The sequence below is a fragment of the Scatophagus argus genome, chromosome 14, assembly GCF_020382885.2.
Source record: "Scatophagus argus isolate fScaArg1 chromosome 14, fScaArg1.pri, whole genome shotgun sequence".
Lineage (NCBI taxonomy): Eukaryota > Metazoa > Chordata > Actinopteri > Scatophagidae > Scatophagus > Scatophagus argus.
Window position 1 is genome coordinate 17,435,616 of NC_058506.1, and position 27,922 is coordinate 17,463,537.

Sequence of the window (27,922 nt, forward strand, 5' to 3'; positions counted from 1 at the left end):
GCGGCTACATACACAGCGTCGGAGTGTGTGAAACAGTGAGTCACATGATAGGTGGAAGCATAACAGCTGAGTCATGCTGTTGTAATTATGTCTTTATGAGCTAAATGTTTTCTAACTGATGTAAGTTAAATTTGTCGTGCCATAAACAAATACTGCCAACAGATGCAAAGCGTGTGAACATCTGTTGAATACAGCTCAGGCACACATGAACTATTTTCTATTCCGGGTTCCGATTCACACCATCAGATAAAAATCAAGTTTTGACGCAATTTTCATAAATTAGGTCGAGTTAGCAAATACTGACACGATCGAATAGTAATAAGTAGGATTTAAAGGGGTGGTTAAGGGCAACCCAAAGAGTCGACCTTTACACAGTAGGTATATTAAGATTTTTAAAGGTAACTGTTCAAAACCAACGATCACAGTTTTAATTCCTGATCCTGAACTCTCAAGCATTTGAGGGAGGTCTGTCTATAAACTTTTACAATGATGCAGATTCTTTTCGGGTCTCCAAATATCTTCAAAGAAATGTTTTTCTTGGAAGGATTGCTGGTTTTTCTGCATGTCACTGAAAGCCATTGGAGTTTAGGCTGTTTGTTTATTGAACAAAGGGAGTAGGTCACCTTTGGTTTTGGGAAATTATGAATATTCCAGATGATGGCTTTATAGACAAGGTGATACGTAATGTTCTGCTTAAATTATCATCAGCTGTCCAGTTTAACCGCTTTATTTATTCAAAAATGTTTGGGCCCAGATGTGACAAAAAGGCAGAAGAACAAAAACAATGTAAAACTGGTTCAAGATGTTCTTTATTTAATTCAGGACATAACAATACTGTCAAGTACACTAAGCATGATTCCCGTAACCAGTTGTGGAAGACTACCATTTCCTGTCCACTGTATTTATTCGTTTCATCCTCCTTCAAAGAAGAGCTGTAACTCTTCTAATCCGGAGGATGTGCATGATAGGTTTCCTTCAGTCTGCTCAACCAGGAAGAATTGACATGTCAATGCCGTAAGTAAGACTTCACAGGTGGATTAAACTATGCAAGACTGACAATAAAATAATATTTTTTTTTTTGGCTATATGTAACAAAAGACATGATTCACACCAAATGCACAGACACAATAAACAAGTGAGACGAAAACACAGAATGTACACACTGGAGTGTAGTGTCTCGTTGAGCTACTGACAGCTGCTTACATCAGGGACAACTAACCCTTCCCATTGTATAATATATCAAGACAGACACTAAAGCTCTCTGGTGCAGAAGTATGAAAATAAAACTGTTATTTCACCACTACAACTTCTTGAACAAGGGGTGCTTGATGGCGCTATGCAACAGCACCATCTGGTGGTGAAACAGCTCAACTGTACGCTGACTGTCGAGCTCCTCGTGCATTTTGGGCTGTTTTAGTTTTGATTTTCCCTTTTGTCTGCACTGGAAAGCAGAGAGACATACAAATTAAAGCATTGTGCATGAATGTGGTAGAATGACAAACTGTGCAGCCAACATGGGTGTACTCGAAGCTATCTTTCCCTTGCAAGCTCTGCAATTCAAGATAAAATTTTCTGCTTGAGGGTCGCCGTTTTGTTCGTAACTTGGCCCTACATTTTCAAAACATTCCCTTAAAAGTGGTCCTTTAAAAGATCGTCACAAGAACAATTTGACCTATTTGATGTCTTGCTTCCAGCTGTAACATATCTAGGGGAAAAAGGGGTTTGGTGAGGGCTAGACTAATCAATAAACATTTTTTTCGGGTGGGGAATGTGAGTGTGTGCATGTGTGCGCTGGGAGGACTGGAAGGGTCCGCCTCATCCTCCTACGCCTGGAATTCGAGGCCAAGACCAAGCTTGTGGCCACCAGCGTTGATGTTCTTCCCATCGAGGAGAGCAGAGAGCGTCAGCTTGATGCCTGCAGGCGCATCAGGGTGAGTTACATACAGACAAGGCAGTGTTCATTTTCTGCTACATAATTCTGCAAACAGTATGAAACATTACTTCTCCTACATATTTCTTACGATAACACTCCATTCTTGATTTACCTAAGATCTCCCCTCTGCACTCCATCATATCAGTTTCCCTCTGCCATTCAACTTCCTGCTTCATCGTTCTATAATCTTGTTACTGTTGTGAACCCATGAGAAATTGTAGTTGTTGGATATAAAATACCCTTTAAACGTCTTCTGCTAACGGTTTTATTTTCAGTGGGGCATCTACGTGGAATGAGAAGTAGCATCTCAAGTAGTTTGATGTCTGTATATTAAAAAATGCCTCTAAACCTCAAAGGGAGCCATGTGATTGAGGTGTACATGTCTAAAATCGACTTCAGTTATGAATCTAATGTTTAATAATCCACATACACACCTTCATTCCACTGCTCAGATTTTAACTCAATTCTGAGAATCACCATTTTTTTTTCTGCTTCATAGACTTTTTACGACTTTAATTAAGTAAAACGGTGAAATAGTGGCAACATGGTTCACACTTTGGCTCATTTAAACACAAGAGTTTCAGAGTTATTACCGACCGCACTCACCTGGCTTCAGAGTCTGAGTGTAGCCCAGGCCCACGAGGCTGGAGTTGTTCACCTTGGCCTGTGTGGGAACAACAGATGAAAATCATAAAGAGAAGAGCACATATTACCAACAAATACCTTTATCATGCCACTGCTGGGTAATTTATGACCTGTTCCAAGCAAATTGTTAGCAAAATCTAAACTTTGATTCATACTGAGTTCTGAAACTGATACCGTGATTCAAAAGCACCACCAGTGAAACACTTTCACTTCAGAATGGCATGTATTGGAGTGCTTCTAATAACTGTTAGAAAATACATATAATTACACTGACAACCAGCCATCCACACTAACTGGCTCTGCTGACAGTGGGCTTTAAGAACTATTGTGATAGCCAGGACGAAATTAGCCAGACTCCTCCCATTGGTCATTTTGGCTCAGACGGCGTTTCTCTCATGCCCAACTGAACTTTATGTATTCACACACTGACACTGACTTGCATCCATCGTTTTTTTTTTTTTAACTTGGTCAGTTAGGCAGGACTTGCAGCAAAGATTGTGACGTGGGTTTCAACAGAGTAACGTCATGACAAGTCGTAGCTCATCTTAAAAAAACAGGAAATAAGCCTTCATCCTGGGTTCACGCAGCTGGTTTCACTGGCCTCTGCACTGCATGATTCATGACTGCTGGTTTTGGAGGCCCACTTTAGAACCTGACCCTGCACCATGAATTCCTTGTGAAGGGGGGCAGGAATCTGGCATATGAATTCCCAATTGGGATCAGTTGAGTAACATTGTAATTAGACATGATGTTACTATACCACTACTAATGCTACGACTACTTCAGGTTACACACTACTCACAGAGAAGGATGCATCAGGATCAATCTGATACTTGGCGGCGATGCCAAAGCGGGTGTTGCTGTTTCCCGCAGTCCAGGCCAGATTGACGGCCGTCTCCAGCTGGTCATTCACCTTTTGGTAGATGGAACCGCCGAACTCTGTACCATCATTTCTGCAGAAAATAATATGAGATTGGAATATATGCACTTTTAAATGCTACAGCAACACAAACGCCATTTCTTTAAAGATGATATTTGTTTCCCATTCAAAGAGATATATTTGGGATGAGAGTTTTCTAAGCAAAGTGAATACCTTACTTGGTATCTTGCGTGTATTAAAGATCTCCTCAGGTGGGCGCACTTTCACTGATATAAAGCCTACATTACACTATGTCTGACCTCACGTAACCACTTCAGCTGTAGACTGAAACGGACAGGCTTTGGCCAGGGGCACAGCAGGAAACAGGACTAGCACTATGCCCTGTCCCTCCCTCTCTCTCTCACTGTCTGACACTGCCTCAATCTGCCTTTTCACTGAGGCTCTTCATGCCTGCCAACCACTCACTCCATCTCACTTGCAATATAGTAAATCCCATCACCTGGGTGTAAAAATAACTGCCGTGCACCTGGATGCCCGGCAGACAGCCAAATGGGCAATGAGTTAGTCAACCAGACAAGGATAAGAAAACAGTTTGAAGGCCTCTGTCTTGCCAAGGTCAGCCATCTGGACTAAATTTTTTCACATATCTAAAACTTTTAATTTTGTGAGCACTACAGGACAAAACCCAATATCAGTTGGCTTAGTATCAAATATCAAACAGAAAAAAAATGCCCATGCAACAGACTGAGGATGCATTTAAGTGCTGGTTCAGAAACATTTCAATGTTTCTTTTTCAAATATATTTTTTTTGTTAGCAGCTCAGCTTTAATTTCATGCATCAGCATCAGGGCTTTATACATTCACTCTTCTTGCTACCTTAAACTCCACCAAATTCACAGCAGATGTGGAGAAGCCGCACTCGTTAGTAAAGCATTATGTGGTGCAATGCATATGATCCACGACCATCTGCTGCTTCATGCAGTCTTACACATTTGTATGGAGCTGGAACTCGTCAGTCTTGAATCCAACCGCAAAGTTGCTCTGGGTGATCCTATTCCTGCCAGCCTCAAAGGTCATCTGGTAGCCGGCCAGCCAGCCCTCGTAGCCCACCACTGCGGAGCCGTGGATGGCTGTACCGTTGATGTCGTAGTTAACGTCACAGCCGAGGTTGATGTGGTCGCACTTGTAGCCCGTCTTGACCTTGCCGCTCTTCTTGCTGACAAGATGTTGAAGAAAGAGGAAAGGTAAAGACAACTTTTCCCCGAGCTAGAAACATCACACTGCTGTGGCAACGAAAAACTTCTCGTATTATCAGGGCTACAGATCGCCTCTATTTAGTCATGGTTGTTGTTGCTGTGGTTGTTGTGGTTGCTTCACTGACATGACAGCAGAGAATATCCACTATCATGAACTCATGGTTTCTCACTGAAGTCTACTCCGTCTTCGGCTGTTCTTACCCAGTGTTTGGCGAGAAGGAAGAATCGAACGTCAGCTTCAGTCCCTTAGCCAACTGTGGAGAAGGTAAGCAAGACATGTACAAAGAAAAGTTCAGTATTACTGCTTCATCAAATGAAACTACAGTCCAATTTACAGCAAAGGCCATGACGACAGGCCTTTAGTGAATACAGACCAAGCACCACATTTCACTGCACGTAGCAACGCAAACCATATTTTTTAATTCACATCACCAACCTGGTCTTCAATAGTGATCTCGGTTCCCAGAGTGTTGTCGGTGTTCCACTTCTCTGTGAAGGTCAGTCCGTGCTCTGCCCACTTGTACTTTGTCTCAAGGGATCCAGAGACCTTGCTGGTCTCAGTGTTGGCAGATCCTGTGCTGGTGAACTCCTGCAGATGATAGCATTGGAGTCAGAGTCCTGCAAACAGGCTAACCAGCCAAACACGTTACCATGACACAAGCCACTTATTCTCGATGTCTTTCGACAAAACGTGTTTTCTTTAGGTGTCGTCTTAATTTAAGAAATTTGGTTGACAGATAAGACTTGGGTCCACTCTAGGACAGAAACTTGGTCTATAATCATGAGTCTGCATTTTAAAAAAAATCCAAAGTTGAAGTTAATGAAGATGTTGTTTTAACACAGCATCTTCTCATACTCAAACAAATTGTATCAATCAGACAGACGAAGCCTCTTAAGAAAGGACGGCTGCTGTCTGGCAGGGCAGCTCTGATAAACTGATGATAACTTAGTGACAACTTACCAGTCCATTCTCAGACTTTGTTTTCAAGTCCAGCTTGATGAGCCCAAAGCCTGAAACAGACAGCATTTAATAAAAGATCAAAATGAAGTCCAGGTGGCAATTACAAATCTAATGTCTAACGCTTACCACTCATTTCAAAAACATTTCACTAGTGAAGTGGTCCAGGCTTCTTAAAACCCAAGTACTGCACAGGCCTAAAAACAAATACTACCTCAATGCCAATACTATTAAATCTAACCACATTAAAGTGTATTACAATGCTATTAACTGAAAAGGTGTCCCTTTTGATACTCCAAAACATACATTAAATCAAGGTATTGATTAGTGTGAAGTACCCATTTATCAGCCACCAGAGTACATTTAGCTATTGTTTCATTAAGTTATTCACATGCCACTGGCTGAATGTGTGTATTGATTTGCTGTGGGTGCTGGGACAACATTAGTGCCATCAGTCATGGATAATAGCTTGAGGGCTGCTTATACAGATGCTGGGTTGAGCTTGAAGCCCCATTCCTGGCCCTACCAAGCAGTACAGATACCAACTGTACTGACTGCGTTGGAAACACAAAACAGATCTGAACATTTATTATGGATTGCATACGGTATCCAAGGGTACGGAACTGAAAGCACTTTGGTGGAAATGCGGCTTTATAGTCACTGCCAAATTTGCAGTGATTCAGCCTTCATGGCACACATGAATCAGCCTGCTGCAACAAGCGGGAGTTCCCTTGACATTAACTGGACATCGTTCAGTAGTCCTTGGAGCACAGCTGTGTGTGTACACAAAACAGACTCTAAGGACATCCCCTGCAGGCTCCGAACTACTCCTCAACATGTGTTAGGCTAGTGGTAAGCTATAAACAGTACAGTGACTGGTTTGAATCATTTGCTTACATCTGGTTTTGCGGTTAATGTCAAGATTTATGCAAGGGCTGGATTTGTACCGTCCCCAGGAGGGAGTGTTGTGTCAAATCTTGAAAGAAATCACTTAGATTACTTCACTGCACATGAAGCAGATATTGGTCAGTGGTTGTTTATGGGGTTCCAGTGCATCCCCAGCAAAAAGTGGAATCATTTGTTTTCACTTCCAACCATAATTAACACAATGACAGAACATAGTTTGGGGACACAGAGACAAAATCTTCATCAAATGGGGGTCCATGGCCTCAGTTGTGTCAGTTTCAGGGTCCTTGACATGACAAATTTTGTTTTAGCGTATAAAGTGAAAAACCACAATTTCCTCCAATGGCAGAAATAACAAAAAATATATATATAATGAATGATGAATAAATAAAATTAGAGACACACAGCTACCCTCTTCAACGAAGCAACACAAAAAACACTTGAAATGAAGAAGCTAATATGCAATATAAAACTATAAAGTTTTGGGTTTTGTTTTTTATTTATTTTTCAAAAAATGATCTTGATTTAGAGACACTAAATATGTGCACTCCATAGACAACATGAAAGCAGCTGTATAATGTCTTGAAGAGCTTGAAGAGCTTTGCCAAGTCTTTACTGTTGTTTTGCAATTAAATAAAAGCACACGTGTACGTACCACAAACTGCTGTTTGTGTGTGTTATAAAGTGGCTTAGACTCCATTCATTTTCTTACATGAACTCATTTCCACTAAAGTCTGTCAAACTTAATGTTTCAGAACACATTCAATACATAACATCTGATTTCTGCTTTCTGAAAATATATTATAACAGACCTGTGTTTACTCTCTTCATTCAGGTATCATGATGAGCCACAGAGGACTAGCATTTCACAGACACTTCCATTATACAACCGCAGATACCATCGGCTACACATCGGAGCAGCAGTCCTTTGACCATTCAAACCCTATGTCACACTGCTGTAAAAGCTGATGAAGTGAGTGAGTGTGGCTGGCTGCTTGGTGCTTACCGTATCCCTTGGTAAAAACATCCCTGGCAGACTTTCCAAGGTCAATGTAAGTGGGAGGTACAGCCATTATCTGTAAAGAGAAAAAGGGATGATCGAGTCTTCAAGTAAGAGCAGAAAACAAATAAATCACCACCACATCCCTGCAGTTTTCCCCCCCGTGTTACAGCTTAGGACAGTCAGAGTCCCCCGGTAACACAGCAGAGGGAAAGACACAGTAACCACAGTGTAGCTGGAGAGCAGACTGACTGATCAGATGTGATGTGCTTGGAGAGAGAGAGAGAGAGAGAGAGAGAGAGAGAGAGAGAGAGAGAAGTGCAGCTGACAGGGGAAGGTGAGAGCCACCGCAGGTCATCGATGAATATGAAAGGTACAAATCTGATGAAGTTACTGCCTTACATGGGCTGCACACGAGAAGACAGCGGACACACACACACATTCGCTCACACTTGCATCCCTGTCAGTACAGAGGCCAGCTTGTCAGGTGTCACATTTTAGCTTTACTTTTAAATACAGTCATTTACTTTTATTTTATTTTTTACCTCACTTTAAAGGTAATTTCTACTACATTTCACTGCAGTAATTTTCCCAAATCCAACTTTATGTAATTTTTTTTTTTTATGTTTTAAAGTGGAAGAAGACGAGTTCAGAAAGAACAATGGTGGCCTCAGACTGAAGCACAATGTAGACTCTTTGCTAACCCACTGGACTGGCTGCTCTCATGTACAGTGTGTGTTCACCTCTTTGTCCTTGATTTCTTGAACAGCCTGTTGTGCAAGACATATGACTATTTCATCACTGATGTGCCAGTCGGTTGAATTTTTCAATAGCACAACAGTTATCGAGGCACAGTTGTTGCACAGGCCAATTGATAACATATACGTGAATATTGACAGTAGATAGAACAGGAATTTGAACAGTTTACCAGGTGAAATGCAATCTTAAAGCTTGCAGTTTCTCAATTAAGATTTCTGCGTTTGCTTTTTTTTTTCTCTATGTTAAAAGTTAAGATGTTACAACTGAACAATTACGAAATTCTTCTCAAAATAAATTCTACAAGTACTCAAGAAAGTCTGAAAGCAACATATTTAGATGTTTTTTTCAACATGACACTAATGAGCCAATCACAAAACGCCATCAGAACTTCTCACCTCAGTGCATTCCTATTTCAACATTCCTGTCCAATTCTTTCCTTCACGCCTGTTCAACCAAGTTTATTGGAAGCCTCGCCTTTTATCAACAACTCCACCCTTTTGCTCCAACATGCACATTTACCTATTGCATCCCTTTGCGTGTTTGGGCCAAAGTCATTTTTCTGCACTCAACACTTCCTCTACAAAACTTGGGAAGCTCTAACACAATAAAAGTCTGTCCATCCCTGGCATGTTCTGAAGCCACGTACATCTCTAGCCCTCATGAATCATTAAAGACGTTCCTGCGGGCTGCTCTCCGATTCCTGTCATTGTGGGAGTACTGTAGTAACACTTGGACAGGAAATGGACTGATGTCACATATCTGCAGTAACTGTTAACACACACACACAAATAGCACGCTCACTAAGCCTTTCCCCCTGTGCTAACACACAGACACAGTCTGTCAATACACCCCACTGTGTCTGAGTAGTTTTATGGCTTTCAACTTTGGCTACAGGCAGAAATGTCAAAGGCTATAGAGGACACAGGATGCACACACTGCAAAGTCTTCCCACTGAGGTGTCCTGAGGTAAACCTAAATGTCTTCAGGTTGAAGTGGGCAACATTTACACACAGCAGTCAAATCAAATAACTTTACAAAGGAAAGAGTGCATCAATCCAACAGCATGGTGGGGATCAGTCATTAAATGTCACAGTTAACTTAGCATCTAAAGTTTGAGGTCTGCCACTGTCCTTCAGCACCATCTTGGCTACAGTCTAATTCAGGAAAGTTTAACGGTGAGTGAGATCTACAACTGATCTGAACAGTGCAGTCTCCCTCTAGGGTGAATACAGCAGTGGCCATGGCCACCTGACTCAGACACTGAGGGCAGTGAAGGCAGCATCTCCCTGCTCTCGCCTGCTATCAGATTAGCATTAGCTAACTGTCAAGGTGGACATGGGCACGAGTCTTCTATGAGCAACGTTATGACACGCTGATAGGCAAGGAACCTGTTAAATGTCAAGTGGGTAAAACCGTAATCTAGCTAAGCTTATTTATTTCTAGCTACCCGGATAACTGCTGAGCACTGGCAGCATCACTGCCGACCGCACCGCAAGACTTTAGCCAGCCAAGCTAGCTACACTCGGCTTGTAGAAGGCGCAGGCCTGGCATCCCTACTGCACGTCGAGCTGCATAGGACACCGGTTAAAAATCAATGGATGAGACGGACGGCTCTGGTTTGCGGGGGTCACAGTCCACCGGCTGATAGCAGCAACAGCGCTCCCCATAAGGAAAACGTTAGCTGTAGTATATTTCAGTAATAAAGCCAGAACGTACCTCTGTGTGTTCCAGTCCTGATCGAAAAGGGGCTTGACAGTTGCACAAAGGGAGGAGAAAAGAAGAAGGTGGTGTGGCGTCACGTACGCTACGAGTCACGTAAGCGACACAAACGGCCTGTCATCGCCAAAGATACAACATTCAGTCAAAGAGCAAGATGGTTCACCCTGCTCATTTCAGTGTGAGTGGTATGGGCACGGGCAAGAAGTACAAGGGTTTCACGCTGCCTTTCAAGCCTGGTGACGTAAGTTGAGTTTGGCAGCTCCAATTACTTTAAGTACGAGTTATCACACTGAATATATAAGCACATTAAATAAGTCACTGTTACGGAACTTAATGCCAAACAATAGTACAGGCAGCCGAGGTAAAATGATCTCCACCTCGACCAGGTAGCAGCTGCTATTGAAGTAAAATCATGATTGCAGACCATTCACTGGTAGCCATCCAAAATAGTTTTACATGGTGGTATTAGTACGTTACAAAAAGTCTTTAAACTTCCTCCATTATTGCAGTACTTAACATGAGCATTTGGATTACTTCAGGCCCTATAAGCACCCTTATTGCTAAAAGAAACTAAAATAAAGGATAGCTATACATATAAGTTAGCTATACATATAGCATTAGCAACAAAACCGAAAACGGAAATAGCAAAAGGTGAAATTTCGCTTTGTCGTATTATCTCTGGTATCGGCTGCGTATTACCTTGACGCAGGCGCAGTTTACTCCGGGGAGCACGCAACTCCTGCGGCGTAGCTGGAAAAAAAATCTCCATAACAGCTGACTGCAGATCAGCTTTCGGCACCTTCACCGCAATCTCCCTCCCATCGTGTAGCTTCTATGATCTGTTCCGGGACAGAGGGGACAGCCCAGCCGCTGTTACATCACATCTGTAGACGAGATGATGACAGGATGGACTCACAGAGTTCATAGATGACCTTTGCTGAAAGTCATTCCCAACCCGCGGCAATTTCAAAGCTTTCTCAACAGTTTCTACGCACTTCCTTTGCTTGTGCAGGCACTGTTCACGATGATCCAGCTATGTAATATCCCAGTTTCATTGAACGTTTCCTCACTTCTGGGCTCCTTTTCCTTTACCAGTTTCTGGCTCTGACCGGTGCTGCTGTATTTTCCGAGAACAATGAACGATGCGTCCAAATGCATCAAAATGAATTCCGGTGAAAAAATAATCTATTGATCTCCTTATTGATTAGAGTAGGCCAGAGGTCAGAGGTAGAAAGTACATTTACTGAAGTACTTAAGTATAGTTTTGAGAATTTTTAGAATTTCTCAGTTTTCTGCTAATTACTACATTTCAGAAGCAAATGATGTATTTTATACTCCTCTACATTTACTTGATACTATAGTTATCAGCTATTTTACATAAAATGATTTGTTCTGTATATGATATATGATGCTATAGCTACTTATTAAACCATTCACTTGTAAAGTAATTGAAGTATGTGAAGCATATAAAGCTGTGCTGCTGACGTGTCAGTGCAACAGCAATAATCAAATAAATATGACAATATGAGGTGGATCATTGTGCTGCATAATGAGTACTTTTACTTTTGATACTTTTGATACATTTTGCTGATAAATACTCAGGTTTTTTTCTTAAGTAAGATTTTGAATTCAGGGCTTTTATTTTTGTTTTTAGCATTTTAAAATTTTTCTTGGGATAAAAGATCTGAACACATTCCACCAAATAGAATAAATCCCCTGACATAATTATGCAATATAATCATATAATTTTTATACTTACGTGTTAAATCTTGTGGGGTTTTTCTCATAAAGTTGAGTCTTAATTAATAATATTGCATGATACTTTATTTGTTGACTATATTTTGTGTTATTAAGCTGAATCTACAAGTAGCTATTTAGTAAAGTTATCAAACGCATGTAGTGAAGTAAGAGATATAATATTTTATATTACTCTCTGAAATGAAATGGAGTAGAAGCATAAAGTAGAAGAAAATGGAAGTACGTAAGCACAAAATTCTGCATAAGTGCAGTACTTGATTCAGTGTAATTTATCACTTTCCACCACTGGCTGTATATATTCACAATTAAAATTGGGTAAAGTGGGTTTTTCTTGTCTTACCCCGCTCGATGTGAATGCAAATGTTGTGCAGTTTTGTTTAATTTTGTGTGCAGGATTTCGCAGAAACACAGCAGTGTGGTTGAGTTAAGGGAACGACGCCAAAACCTTCAGGCGCTTCCTTTGCAACAGGCACAGCTGGCAGCAAGAAGCCAACAGTGAGACGCCTACAGCGCCTACAGCACCTCCATCACCTCCATCACCGATAATTTCATTTCAATTGTTTTCTTTTTTTTTTCTATTTGATAAATGATCGCCCCTGATATATTTTTAATGACTATACAGTCTCAAGAACTCTATAAACCTATTATCATATAACAGAATCAAAATGACTAAATTAATGAGAACTCAAAGCACTGATAAATAAAACTTCCCCTGCCTGATGTAATAGCGGTCACTGAAATCCCCTGATATAAAAACGAGTTAAGGGCTTTCCTCAGCTGATCAGGAAATCACAATCAGCCACCAACCAAACAGTGCATGAGTCTTTGTTCTCTGTCAACAGTTTGAGGGTAAAAACCTTCAGCAACATCCTCTCTACACTCTAAGCAGAGAAAACAAATTAAGGAACCTGCAAAAAAAAAAAAAAAAAAAAAAAAAAAATCCTCAAACCTGATAAACTGGCCAGGTTGAATAAGAGAGAGATTGTGATCAGTTTTGGCCACTAGATGTCAGTGTTGGTAACAATCTGAAAATACTCAATATTGTCAGTAAGTTTGGTTTTCAGAGAAATTAATGCACTGTGGCTTAGCAGTAGACTTTTCCTCTGTGTGTTTGAAGACTTTAAGGGTAATTTTTAAAAATGTTTTAGTGATATTTACTTTTCTTAATTTAATTCTGGTTTATTTCTATTTTTTCACCAATTTGTGTTATAGGGTTAAATTGCAAATCTTCAAAATTTAACAATAATTCTGATTAAGAAAGTATTTTGTTTTTGTCACATTAAAACATTTTATCTGAGAAAAGGAAAACATTTGGTTATTTGGTTTTACATCTAATCCAACAGAGTTTTAAATTATTAATTCAATTTATGAAATAAGAGACTCTCAGCTCTTACAATGTGTTTAATGGATTTAGTTTTTTGTTTTGATAAATTCACACATTAATAAAATAGTTGGTTTCTTTTTTAACTTAATTCACAAACAATGTTTTCCTTTCCAAATAATTATATCATTCACTACTGTAATACTTTTTCCTCCCATATACATAAAGACATTTTTCTGAAGTGCATTTCATTAGTTTTTGTACTTTACTCAAGTGTTTCCAGTTTATCTAGCTTAAGACTCAACTGCAAGCAAAATATTTCAGCTAAAAAAAAAAAGAAAAATCTGTCAAAGAGCCTGCGTTTACTCAATTCTTTATGGAAAAGGATTAGCGTGCAAAACGTTTAGTTTATAAGATTAACTTAAGAGAAAAGTCAAAGCCAAACATATTTTTTCACTTGCCAGGAGGACTTTATATTGAACATGTATTTTCTTCTAAGTACATTGAATATTAAATATGGATTAGTGTCTGCTGTCACTAAACTATTGACTAACTGCAGTCTGCAAGCTGCAGCAGGCAGACATCTCTGCTTTTTAAAAGATTTAAAAACTTCAGGTGTTACTTTTTGGATCATTCTTCAAACGGTGCCGACTGGTTTTATTACCGACCTTTGAGTATTTTTCTCATAGGAGTGCAGTTTCTTGACACGTGATGCCATATCAGTAGAAAATGTTTCAGTGAACTGAGAGTTTTCAGTATATACCGCCAGCAGCTCTGATGGGAAACTGATTAATAATATTAATTAAAGTCATAATGACAAGCAGCAGCGGCTGACAAAAAGGAGCTGTCTCGGATGGGAAGAGATAGCTCATTCTTTTCTCATTCTCCGACATCCACAGCTTGTTGTCATTAAGGAGACATATTTAACTTATTTCCTGATGCGTATTTAGAGGTTTCCATCTCTGTTTAATGTTCCTGCATCACTGAATCTCAAGTAACATTTAATCAACAACTAGTAACATGTTTGTCGCCTGTCGGTCGCCTTCACAGGCAGCCAAAATTCATTTCTAGATTATCCTCGAGTCATATCTGGATGCTGTGCTTTCATCCCCCAAGCTTCAAAGCCAACGCTACGCTCACTTCAAACAGCCGTCACCGAGTGCCAATCAAATCCTGCTCCAGAAGACAACAAACACTGCAGAAAATGTTAATCAACCCGGGCCAAGTATCACCAAAGTAAATAAAATAAATTGTAAACAGATGCTATAATTTGCAACATATGGATAAATAAGGCAATATGTCATCTTTCCTTTTCCTTTTTTTAATTCGGTGGTTCACGCAGGGTCCAAACTCCTCCACCTCTCCTGCTTCTCTCCTCCCTCCATCCATCCATCCATCCCAAACCCTCTCTTATGTGTGACTTCACTGCATGCTGCTGCTTTTTCCAGCTCAGGATGGAAGTCCATAACCCAGACAGGGTCAGGTTAACACAGGGGCATAAATCACTTCACTCATATTCCTGTGTTCAAGCAGTCTGAGCCCAGTAACCTTTTTACCTTCATTTCTGTGGGATCCAGTGCAACGTTCAGCTCGCCTGAAAGGTTTTTGTAACAGATTTTATAGTTTGAAGTTTCCATTCCTTCAACTTTGGAGGGATTTCTGCCATCAAATGGGACGGTGAAAGAGATGACGGGCTCAAACGGGTAAATAAAATCTCTCACTCGGTCGTTGGGAACTCTCCAAAAGTATCAAAATGAAAACTACTGATGCAAAACAAATTGGTTTTCATGTCATGAACTGACGTCTCTCAGGACAGTCAGGACTCGTAAAAAATCACATCCCAACAAAATCCCCATCATCCTTCTGTGAGCCTACCGATGCAATAAATGTCAGGACATCATTTCTGATTTTTAAAAAAGTTTAAGCAAAATATAAAAACAGTGGATTAGTCCTGGCATTGCACGTGCACATTTCTCTGTTGTTTTCACAATTTACTGTATTTCTATTTATTAAGCATCTTAGACAGTCCAGTCAGTGAACTGGAGCTGGTAATAATGTGCCAATTGCTCTTTGCTCAGTGCAAATTACCAACCACAGCTTGTCCTGTGACCAGCCAAGTGACGTAATGTCTGGAAACAGAAACAATGCGAATGTGTTTCACTGAACAATACTGATCTGTTGGCTTTCAGTACTTCTTCCTCTTCACATTGTTGAGACTGGTATCGGTGAGGCAACGTTTTTCCTAAATATCAAAGCGGATCAAAAACAATACGAGGCTTTAAGCTTGTTTCGTGCGTTGACTTCCTCTAAAAACTCCCTTAACTGTGAAGTTGCGTAAATGTCATGGAGTCAATGGGAAAAGCTGCTGGTTCCGCACTTACAGCAGATCACATCAAAGTGGCAAACGAGTTGGAAACAAGCAGTTTGTGATTGTGGGTTTCACTTAAGATAACAATAAAAAAAAAAAAAAAAAAAAACTTTGTTTGTTTGTTTTGATCAGGATCACTGTTTGTTAGTGGTTGGCCTGATTTAAAAAAAAAAAAAAAAAAAGTTAGAGATGCATCCTTCCTGTCTGAACTTTGGTAAATAGATTTGAGGCATGAGAAAATGTCAAGACTCGATGTGGTCAAAGCGTTGCAGCAGAGCAGTGACTCACTGTGTGTGCACGTATGTTGGTGTGCATGGATGGATGAGATCGAGGGAGAAAGAGAGAGAAAGAGAGATGTAGGGTTTGTATGTGACACGTTGTACATAGCAGATGCAGATCTTTATCTCTCATTCATGGCGTCCAAGGAAATGTAGCGTAAGCTGGTTAACAGTCATTTTCTCAGTATCTGCCTGTCAGAGATGTGCTGATAATCGCTGCCATGTCACTCAGGCAGCCACCTGCCACCTCGCTCTGTGGAAACTGAGGTGAAGCTGCAGCATTGCCCAACAGTGCTCATGTGGCCTAACATGCTGCTCCGTTCATTGATAGTCCTTTGAAACACTAGTTATTTTTGTGAGAACCCAGTCGGGATTCAGTGGGGCTTAAACCTACTGCAACTTAGTGGTTTAGTCATAAAAGTTTATTCACTTATACGTCATTTCACGTATAGCTGAACTGCAGTCATTTGAACTACAAAACGCAACTTACAACACTATTCTGAAATAAACGCATTATAATTGAACTAAACGCTGCATGAGTTTCTCTCTTATAAGCGTGAACCAGAGTTTTAAATTTGTTAAGTGTTGACCTAACATTTTGTATGCTCACGTCTGCTTCTGTTCTTAACTAAACGCGGACTGAACTCATAAACGCTGACATAGTGCTGATTGTGACGCTCTCATGGTTACGTGAACGCAGACCTTTAATGATGACACATTTAAAGCAACTATTTGAGTAATTACAGAACTGTACTATGGGGTGGTGGAGTTATGGGCTGGGGGGCGCGGGGGGACCAGGTCACCACCCTTGGCTGTTTAACGCACTCTGGATAAAAGCATTCACAAACAGACGTAGAACGCTGCACGTCAGTCCAAGTGAACCGTACGTTTTTGGCCACATTGATCAGAAAAAAAAGCTTATATTCTGATTCACATCTGCCGTTGATGATCACAAAATGAAACCGCAGGCTTGGCAGAGAGAGGAGAGCTGTGGCCCTGCCAGCAGTGTTACCACAAGAGCTATCAAACTGCCACGCCGAGCCTCTTGCTATACACTACCTCACTGCGCGCAGCATCGATGTGTGTACTGAATACGCGACCCTGTAATCAACAAATTCTCCATATTCTCCCCCCCAGGTGTCTCACCAACATCAAAGGAGGTTGAAGGATGGTGTGGTATCTCTGTGTGCCTGTGCCTTCTACTGTATAAAACAGCCCGGCTTTCAACCCCCCAAGATACAGTCAGGGAGCAGCCGTGGAAATTTAATTTCATAACTACAACGTTTCTACCTGGCAGGTAGGGCTGTGTCTCGTGTGTTTTGTAGGTTTTTGTAGGTTTGGTTAAGAACTGATCACACCGAGAACGCAAGGATCAGATATTAAAAATCCCTCTGCCAAACTCCCAAGTTTGTTATGGTTTGCTGCAGAGCAGAAATGGAAGAAGAAGAACCAAAAATTTACTACAGAAAAAAAGTAAAAGTAAAATTTCATGAAGGAAAAATGTGACCAAATACCCATGGAAGGAAACATGAATATACTGTGCAGCAACACCAACATATCATTCAATATGCAATAGTCTTTTAATTAACCTACTGAGAAAATGAAGTGAATCATTTAGTGAGATTAATTTTCTCATCTCAGAGGATTGACTCACAACCGAAACATTTCTGTTTTTTTCAAATTAAAGCTCCTAAGATCAGGTGTACTCATTATCACTTCAGTTGAATCAAACTGCTGAAATGAAATTCACTGAAAACAAAAGTACTGACTTCCGCCAGCTGTACAAGCTCACAAAGGGTTCTTTATTAGATATTCTTGATCACTGCACTTTATTTCAGCTGAATTAGGATTGCGTTTTCACTTGGATAGATCAGAGTATGAAGTTAGCGACTTAAAACCGACAATTCTTCCAAGTTTCTGTTGTGATTTGTATTGTTTCTCATCCCTGTGGTTTGCTGAATGATCTCACTTTGCTGTTTGACACTTTGCTCAAACATTAAGGATAATTACTGGTGCAAAAGCCCGGAGAGAAAAGCTGTTCACTGAACTTAAAATCCCTGGCAGTGAACATCAAGCCCAGAGCTTGTAACCTTGGTGTGGTTTATGATCCTGACTTGAATTTCACATCAGAAAAATCACCATAACTGCCTTTTATCTACTCAGGAGTGCAGCCAGATACTGAAAGGCAGCTGCTTTTATCACCAGCTGACCACCGTAATTCTTTCTCCTCTGGAAAACTCTCGACTGTGGCAATGCATTTTAGATTTCACGGATGTGTAACTGGTTTTATGATCACTCTTAGGCCTAAACGTGACCTACTCTTCGTTCATGTTCATGGATCTGTTCTACTGGATCTCTGTTTTCTTTTTCTTATCTCATACTGTAACTTTTTCAGTTCAATCAAACCAATTTTAGATGTTTTGTTTTTGTTTATAAGTTTATATTAGGTAATTCAACCTCTTTTATTCTTGTAATTTATTTTACTTTTTTTAAAATTTTGTTTTATCACTATTGATCTTTTTGTAATTTCTCTAGAAGCACTTAATTGTGCACTATTGCACAAAAATCATGCTTTGATTCTGATTATGTTAAAACATAAAAATCCGTAGAATCACAAAAGATATGGATTCATCCGTTAAAATATTTAATTTCCAGGAGCGACATCCCTTTATTTTATAATTCATTGCATGCGTACAGTACATTGCCAGCCTTGTCATGATATAGAAGTAAATGTAAAGTCACTTATGTAAGTTATTTATGAGTTTTGGCCAGGAGGAGACAGAAGTGGACACAGACAATATAAAGAAAATGTTCTGAATGAGAATCACTCTCTCTGCAGTCTCCAGTCTCAGTGTTGCCTAATGTGTCAGCAAACTGCTACAAAATGCCAATAAACAATTTAATGTCAAGCGAAATAAATGATTCTAAACTTCAGGTGATAACAATGGAAAAACGAAGCAATTTAAGATTTTGCTGCTGTACCAAAACAATCTGTAGTCTGCATGATGTAATATTTGCATTGATGTGTTGATCAGATTCTTTCTCAGTAAATTATTTTCAGATGGTTCAATGTAAAAACATAATTTTCCCTGCAGTCCCCAAACCAACAGACTTAACCTGAACTCGAGAGATCAACTTTATTAATCTTAAGAAAGTAAATTGAACTGATAATTGTTTAGTCACACTAACAAGCTTTACAGAGTTTCTTTTTACGTTTTCTCTGTTTGTCCTTTGAAATAAGCTGATGGAGCCAACTCGTAACAGAGACATCAAGTCAACATGCAAGCGATTTTACTTCATCATCTTTGTCTGGGGGTAGGGACAGAATTTGACATTTATTGTGATTTGTACACCACAAGTTTCCATCAAAAAGGTTTTCTTCAAAGTACAAAGAAAAGAAGGCTTTATGGAGAGTTAGCTAACATGCTAATCACGTTTCTTTGGAAAGTTGGAGTTTAATGAACTCTCAGCTGTGCATTTATTCAGCTCATCATTTCAAGTCGAAAGTTCAAGTCAAAACAACTCGTTTTAATGCTCATCTGGGTCTGTAAATATAAATTTAGCAAATTAAAAAATACCTTGAGATGAATAAAACATATTTACATTCAAGATAATCAGAAAAATTTTGTAAGAGTTTACAGTGTGGAAATCAGCAGTGCTCACTCTAAGAGGAAGTTGCAGTTTGTGATAGTGAAGTGTTAAAAAGAAATTTTCCATAGGGGTGTCTGATCAGATCTCAGCGCTTGTGTAATTCTGTTTGTCCTTAACAAACACGCTTCAGTGTCTCCACAAAGCATCTACTGCAGCTATGAACAGCTCTTTGAACTGAAAGACATCACAAAAAACTGTTGTCTGGGCGTAAACAGGCTGTTTGGTGAGATGCTGACGGTTAAGTCTAAATGCCAGGCCCACCTCAAGCTAACGTACGCACACAGTCACAGATACAGAGTGCTGTATCTGTGACTGTGGTTGAACTCTATATGTCTACATCTTTCAATATCAGAAGGTTCTCAGAAAGTTCTTTGTGTTCGCTGGTCACTCATTACACAGTGAGAACATGAAATCCTTCACGTGTCCACAGAAGATCAATTTCCCCATCATCGAGTTTAACAGGTTTATGAAAATGATCACAAAGAAAACTAGAGGCAACAAAAAAGCATCTTCTTTTATCACCATTGTTTACCCAGAGACCATGAGAACAAATTCACAATGTGACAGTTAAACACAGCTCACATTTGACTGTCTGATCTGTCAGATACTGTGGATGTGCTCCAAAACAATTAATTGAAATGTATCTGTACATTCATACAGGTGATTCAAAGTGTTTTTCAGGTGGCTGACAGACAGATAGAGTGAGTCACAGAGAGCAGCAATAAAATAGATTAAAATGAAAGCATTCAAAATTTTGAAAGATAAAAAGCAAGAAATGCATTTAACGACATTTTAATCAAAAGCCAAGCTAAAGATGTTGGTTTGTAATTTGCATTTAAAGATATCAACACTTTTAGCTCCATTCGGGTGCTCCTGCAGACAGTTTCAGCAACTCACAGTTTCTGCACTTTGGAACAAAGAGTCGTGCCTCAAAACCATCCTGTCTCATACACTGCAAGACGAACAGGCAGTTTCTAATCAGTTAGGACACTGACAGACAATCAGTGCAAAGGCCTGAATGTAAAATATTTATAGTCATTCAGTGGATACTGATCACTCATGGATATTTTTGGTGTCTTAATATTTAACAAGTAATTTGACCAACTATAACCAAATCAGTTAAGACATCAGGGACTGGACGTCTCTAAACTTTTTCCATCCTCTTTATCTTTACTCAAAAACATCCTAACTGCATCCAGAAACACTCCTCCTTAAGGCAACTTTTAAAAAATAAAAAAAAAGTGCCCCATAAACTTCATTTATCAGGCATGTTGTTCAAAGGAGCTTTCTAAATATCATCAAACATCAAAACTACAAAAGGAAATCAAATTAAATAGATTATATAAAAAAGAGTTTATGAAATGCAAACAGAGTTAAATAAGAATACGGTACTCCTTCTGATGTTTTCCCATGGCCAACAGAAACCATTTATTTATCTTTTTTTTTTTAATCAAGATGGTTTCATATATCACAGCAAAATGCTACTTTAATTACATGTTATGACAGACATAATTCATACGGTCAGTGTCACATCTCCATTCAGTCAGGCTTGGTTAGCTGCAATGTACATTATCATCTTTCAGCTCAGTCACAGAGAAAAGTCTTCTGCACTTCTGCTTTTCCTTGATCCCACTCACTTTATTTCTGATGATGCAACCTCAAACCTCAGTTACTCTTCCCAGACAGCTCCATTTTGCCCATCCTAAACCCTAAATAAAGATTTGACACAAAAATGTTGAAACCCGCGACAGCTATGCATCACCACAACATTCAAATTAGCGAGATATCAGCCGAATCTCACCCAAAGCCAAGCATCAAGAAACGTTTGCAATTGTTTTCTCTGTGTGTTCATACCAACCAGACAGAGCCGATGTGGAGATATGTGTGGTGTGACACATTTGTCGCCATCGCAACAAGGACCCTGTAATCTTCCCAATCAGGAAAACCAGAACAAATTGGAATGTGCAGAGCTTCCAGAACGCCATCACTATAAATCATCATCATGACCCCAAACATGTACAACTACACTGTACAACAACGGGATCTGGGAGAATACTGTTTGTTCCCAAGATCAGTCCATGAGTATTGGATGATATACTGTGAGAAGAGTCCCATTCATATCTATTTCTCACACACTTATTGTATGGTGGAGTGAAAGTGTTTTACAACCGTAGCTTAGAGGATCTGCAGGGTTTGGGTTTGGCCCTCATCCTTTTTCATTATCGGGTTTGAAGGCTATGAACAAGCATCAAGAAGATTAGCTGTGAGAAAGCATGGAGCTAAAATAAAACACCATAACAAAGGCCTGACAATGAAAGGGAAAATAAATAACAAAAAAAAAAGCTTTTTTTTTCCTTCAGGAAAATTTCCCATTGACTAAACGAGACTTTGAGCCACACTAGCAGCACTGTGAGGCTCTACTTGAGCACAGACATCATTGTCACAGTGACGATGCTAACACGGGGATGTTAACATGCGGGGGTTATGTTAGCATGCTGACCTTTGCTAATAAGCACAAAGCACAGCTGAGGCTGAGGGGAGTTTCATTAGTTTTGTGTTCAGACTCTGACTTGATGATGGCACTAGAGGAAAAGCAAGAGGATCACCAAAGTTATTAGGATTCATCCTCTGAGGACCATGACACATTTTTGTGCGAATTCATTCAGCAAGTGTTGACATATTTTGCAGGATATGTGAAAAAGGATGTCTGTTCATAGATAGATAGATACTTTATTGATCCCGAGGGAAATTCAATTGGCAGTCCATCCCATCATTGTTAATATATTTCAGTCTGAACCAACTATTGCCATTCATAGAGCTAGATTTTGTTGATGCCAATAGCGTGGCTAAAATTATGCACCATATTTTTATTCATTTCATGAGCAGTTGTTGAGCAACATCGCTGGCTTACCATCATGAGCGGGCTAACAAAAACTAAACCAGTGAAGTAGAAAAACATACTCTGGGTTATTTTGAACAAAGTTATATGAACATGATATTAAAGGGATTTTCAGAACATTAAATAATTTCAGACAAACTCCAGATCAGTGTTGGGTCTGTTTTCAATAATTAGTCAAATAAGAAAGAACATTTTATTAAGGAGCTGAACAGCAACACAAAGAAAATTCAATTTAGAACAGCTCATGCTGTTTTCAGTCTTTTGTTTACGCCACATATTTTGTAATATAAAAGTGTGAACTTTGACAGAGAAAGAAAGAATAAGACCAGAGAGAAAGAGAGGGAGATGAAAGCATCAAAATGAAAAGAGAAAGCAAAATGGTGAGGAAGACAGGAAAGAAAAATACTAAGGGGAAGACAGAGAAGGGGAGAGAGAGCCAGAGAGGACCAGTTCAGTTCCAGTTGGATATCCAATCTGTGTTCTCCGTCTCTGAGTCAAGTAAAAACCATCAAAGCTTGAGGTTTGGGGACTCAAAAGTCGACTCAATTTCCAACCATTTCCCACAGCCTTTCAAGGGCTGCCAAACGTTTATTTGTTTTGGATTAATGTAATTAACCCCCCCGTTCCCGGTGTCGCACAGAAGAAGCGAGTCACAGTGAAAAAGATTACGAGGCCTCTGCTTCTCATATATGCAGCCCGGCCAACCCAGCACAGTGGCTCAGAGATTTCATATCAGTGGATTATATTTTGCTTCAGCTTGACATGTAAATCGCCCTCTGACAGTTCTCACGGGCACATCAGCAAATGCTTTGCAGTCCGTGCACTAAAAGGATAACTTGCAGCATAGGAATGAAGACTTTTCTGCAAATTCTCTGCCTTTTAGCCCCTCCAGTCACTTATACATTTGCACAGTTTCTTCCAGTTATTGTCTTGTTTGCGAGCGTTATTGGAGATGTATAGATATTTATTTGTTCTCTCTCTTACAACTCACATGGTCTCACAGCAGCTTTTAATTTCATCGTCTTAGCTTTTAGTGTAAATTAAGTTTTGATAATGATCGACTTTATAAAGTATTTCTCACTTAGAAATAAGATCTCCGGTCCAGCATTGCACCATAAACCAGTTCATCATGTGGTGTTGAGTCATGTCAAGTCTTAAATCTCTAAATATTCTGTTCAAAAGAAAGCCCTGCCAACTCTTGCCATTGACCGTATAATTCAAATTCTGAAATCATGCACAGGGTTTAAGTAGGTTTTGAAGGTCCTCAACTTGAATCATAAAACTTAGTCAGTCAATAATAGTCTGTATAAAACTTAATTTTGAGCATAAACCAGGTTTTCGTAAAACCAACTCATCAGCCTCTCTAAGCAGCCTTGAGGCATAACTCTTTCTGGCGTCTATATTTTTTCATGTGACAGAAATCACAGTAAAAATGATGTGTGAGTATGTAATACATTAGTGTTCCAGCCATATAGTGAAAAAAAAAAATAGCCCTATAAATCCCCATGGTTTTGTGTTTCATAAGCTACACATCCGTTCATGAACAGAGGAAGGAAAAAAAAAGATCTGAAAAGTATTGTGAAGATTTTGGCGATCAAACCCAGATGGGACTGAATCGTTTTTCAAAGTCTGCTACAATGAATGATGTGCTTTCTGATTTTGCATAAGTTGGAATAATGAGAGGTGTTTCTTCAGGCGTCTTCGGTTATGGTCTGACAGTACCTTTATTTTTGCTTTTTAAAAACCATGATACTGTCATCCAAACAGTATTTTGATTAAAGCAAACACTATATTAGTTCATGTATCAATATCTATCATCACAGTCATCTTGTCATCATATACTTCTGGCTGTCTTCATCCGTTAAGTGTGTTGCGCTTTGCCAACTTTAACCTTTAACACAGAATAACGCTGGAATCACTGCTGCTCTTTTTTATGCCCCTTTCCCACTGGACAGAGAAATCCCATCTTACACCCACTAACATCTGGCTTACTGCATACACCTCCCCTCATTCTCCTGCTGGAGCGATGTGGCGGAGCTCACACCTTCTCCTTCCTTCAGACTAGTTTCCTTATTGCACCTCAAGAGGTCAGTCTAGCTAACCGTACCAGTAGCTGCTGACCACCTGAGCCGATGACCAACGCTGACAGAACAGACAGCTGCTTTCAAAAGAAGCACAGCAGAAACATGAAACTCTTAACTGCTATGATAGTAATTTGAGTCTGCATGTATCAAAGCAAGGAAACAGAAACAGAAATAGCCTGTGTTTATCTTTGGAAGTGCAAATCATTCAAATACTGTCTCTCTTATTCAATTAATAAGTGACAGTACCTTGCAGTATAAGAATTTTATTGTTAGCTTTTCCTTGATTGTCTTGTTTAAGGTCATTTCTGCATGATATGTACTGTAGATAGTGTTAATGAGTTATGCATTTTTGTAAATATCATATAAGATTGTTCATATATGTTTCCAGGACAATTATAATTGAGTCTGATACCAAATCACTATTCAGCAATCAGTAGAAACAGTATTTGGAATCAATCAAAGGAAAACTTTCCATTGATGTCCAACAAACGTACAGGGAGAGATCCATCAAAGAAGAAGCAGAGACAAGCAAGTTTTCCACCCACAGCATCTTTGAAAGACCTGAAAGCCGTGCTGCCAAAGGACATGTGGCAGTTGGGGATGAAAGCTGCTTGCTTTTGTCATGAAATCTTTCGCTCCTCTTTATTTTTTAGTTAAACTTCAGGCCCATTCAATGCAGGCGTTCTTGGAAATGTAGGAACTCACGAGCGTAAGATGATCTGTGGATGAAGTGTGAAATTGCATTGACTTTCAGCAGTGGTAACCTGCTGCTGTCGCCACCACCCTCATTAAACCAGTGTGTGCTTAAACTCGTAACAATGAAATGATGGTGAGAAGAAAAGTTTCTGTTGTTGAATAAAATTGAATTTTGATCAGGGATGCAAATGAATAAAAGCTCTTAAAGTTATTTCTAAAATGAGCCACAAATGAAAAAGACTCAATAGATGGGCTGTGCAAGATTTCAGTGCTTTTCTTAAGACAAATCACTCTGCAGCAGTTCTCTCCTTGAGCCTCCCTCTTATTTCCATGGCTGCTGCCAGTTTTGCTGGAGAAAATAGTGAACTGCCAGGATGTTTTCTTTGTCCTGCATGATACTCCCTACATTTGACCTTGGCTTCAGATGAGACTGTCAGGGCTCTCTGTGATGCTCAGGAAATTTAACAACATCACAAGGAGGCGGAGGATGAGCTGTTTTTGTAACTATGGACATTCTCTGTCTAGTACGACCTTCGGGACTGTAACTGGTTCCCATTCATTCTTTACAATAAACGTTTTGTAGCTACAGTGTGACTGTACCTATCAAGAAAATATTACAGGACTGTACATGTGAGGGCCAGGAAATTCAAATATTTATGCCCTTTGTGTCTGATTTTCCAAGAGTCGGACATAAGAAACAAGCTGTTAGCCTGCATGTATGTTTTCCTAGAAAAATTATTTAAAACATGTAATTTCACTATTAGCTAAGCTAAACTTTTTGCCAGAAAACCGATATTTTGAAACCTTATATAAACCAGAGCAGAAACATCTGAAACACTGGCAGCTGTTTGACATAACAGTGCATCATATTTGCCCTATTTCAGTCAGAGCTTTTTTCATTTTATATGTTTTACATCTTGAATTTCCCTCGGGATCAGTAAAGTATCTATCTATCTATCTATCTATCTATCTATCTATCCATCCTGATCAGCAGGACCAGCTCACGCTCTGATTGGTTTCTGTGCTCATTCATCATCAACACAGTCCTGCATATTCTTTGCTTCTCCAAAGATCAGTTTCTCAGGAACAGAGACATTTTCCTGTTTGTGTGGATTTTGATATTTTGCATTCAGTGGTCTGTCTCATTAAATATTTTCTGCATGTCAGAGACAGAGCAAAGAGTCATTACAAGATGCATTTTTAGAAAATAAACACTAACTTTGCACTTTTACAATCTTAGTGTATACAATACTGTAACAGTTACATTAAATGAAAAGCAGTGATTTAAAAAAACAGCCTTGTTTTGAAAAACTAAGGCTGTTTTTAATTTTGCAGACTTAAGAGAAAAAAATCACTTGCTGTTAAAAATGCATCAGCAATGTATTTATTAGCTTCATGCCATTGTTTGATGTATTTTCGTATGCCTGTTAACGTAAACCTGATGATCAGATTGCATTTCCAGGGCAGATTTAATTAAGTTTGATAACAATCAGTTTAAACAATCTGAAACAATCAAAATTAGAAACAGTTTTTGGTGAATTATTGGACAGGACAGACAGCTGTGATTAATGCATTGTGGGAAAATAAGCCAGTGATGTTTCAAATTATTATCTACAAAATTACACTTTTTCACCTTTTTCCTCTAATTGCTACTTTATTGTTGTTTCTAGGAATGTTTATGTGTGTGTGTCTGTGTGTGTGCATGTGCATACATGCACATAAGTGTAATGTACGCATGTTTGCTGCTTCCATGCAGATGTTTGCCTGTGCACATTTATGCACGTACTGTGGGGCCGATCCTGAATCCTTGATCTTCGACTACATGAACAGGCATGGAAACAGCCACAAACACACACACATGCACACACACGCACACACACACACACACAGGCTCACACACCCACTCCCCAAACCTAAACAATGATCCATCATATGAATCCACATCCTCCTCTGGGCCACATCAGTCCCTTTGCTGTGGAAAAACTGATCCCAGAATCGGCTGCTAACTGTCAACTGCAGGACTCTGAGCCGCCCACTCACCACTAGAAAGAGACCACTGTGGACGCATGCATTTAATAGGCCTGCCATCAGAGTAAATGGAGGCTTAGTTTGAGAGCGCTCTGATCTCTCTCTAGATTTGTGACGCTCCTCTTTTTTTTAAGAAAAAAAAAACAAGGAGAGCGAATACAATGGTGGATTTGTTGAGGCTGTAATTGTGATTTTAGTTTTAGTTTTGGTCCTTGTCATCGTAGGTGAATTGTCTGGCATGTCACAGCTGTCATCAAGGGTTTGCATGTGGTGTTTGTTGTGTGTGCTTGCATACATGTAGGTCTCTGCTCTTCCCTCTGAACACATGCAGCCATTAAACTGAGATGCCACCATCTGAAAAAGTACGTCTCTTGAATCCACAAAATTCAAACACATTAATGATCGGTTTAAGTGATCCGAACGTGTTTGAGACATCCAAATAAAAATCGGTTATTAGAAAACACTGAAGGGTTAAGGGCGTGTGTGTGTGTGTGTGTGTGTGTGTGTGTGTGTGTGTGTGTGTGTGTGTGTGTGTGTGTGTGTGTGTGTGTGTGTCAGCCCCCTTGAGCTGCCCTCTGCTTCAGTATGGACGTGACCACCCACACTCTGTTCCCTGCTCTACCGTTTATATCAAGCTTCACATAATGGACCATGTGGGGACTCTGCATAGCTAAATCATTAGCATCGTCACAAATTTTTTGTTGCAAAATTTTGTCAGTCTCTTGGCAGCTGATTCAACTGATAAAGGTAGACACGGCTAAGACAAATGTTGAGATGTGGTTC

General features: G+C 39.6%; 1 protein-coding gene and 1 long non-coding RNA gene across 2 annotated transcripts; one reads left to right on the forward strand and one right to left on the reverse strand.

Moving 5' to 3' along the window:
- Nucleotides 1–791: 791 nt before the first annotated feature.
- vdac1 (voltage-dependent anion channel 1) lies at nucleotides 792–10,175 on the reverse strand. Its single transcript, XM_046410267.1, has 9 exons — nucleotides 10,054–10,175; nucleotides 7,585–7,654; nucleotides 5,676–5,725; nucleotides 5,151–5,303; nucleotides 4,916–4,968; nucleotides 4,447–4,674; nucleotides 3,381–3,531; nucleotides 2,540–2,597; nucleotides 792–1,915 (listed from the first exon to the last, which is right to left on the reverse strand). The coding sequence occupies exons 2-9, from the start codon at nucleotides 7,649–7,651 to the stop codon at nucleotides 1,824–1,826; spliced, it is 852 nt and encodes a 283-aa protein (XP_046266223.1). The 5' UTR covers nucleotides 7,652–7,654; nucleotides 10,054–10,175; the 3' UTR covers nucleotides 792–1,823.
- On the forward strand, nucleotides 10,161–27,169 carry LOC124070389. Its single transcript, XR_006845179.1, has 3 exons — nucleotides 10,161–10,297; nucleotides 16,919–17,078; nucleotides 26,868–27,169. It is a non-coding gene; the product is annotated as an uncharacterized LOC124070389 (long non-coding RNA).
- The last annotated feature ends 753 nt before the right edge of the window (nucleotides 27,170–27,922 follow it).

Bases quoted from the DNA above. Each gene is read 5' to 3' on its own strand.
- vdac1 (XM_046410267.1), bottom strand. From the start codon at position 7,651: ATGGCTGTACCTCCCACTTACATTGACCTTGGAAAGTCTGCCAGGGAT. The intron at 5,304-5,675 runs GTAAGTTGTCAC...TATCATCTGCAG, and splicing joins CAAAGTCTGAGAATGGACTG to GAGTTCACCAGCACAGGATC. The intron at 1,916-2,539 runs GTGAGTGCGGTC...ATGCGCCTGCAG, and splicing joins CACTCAGACTCTGAAGCCAG to GCATCAAGCTGACGCTCTCT.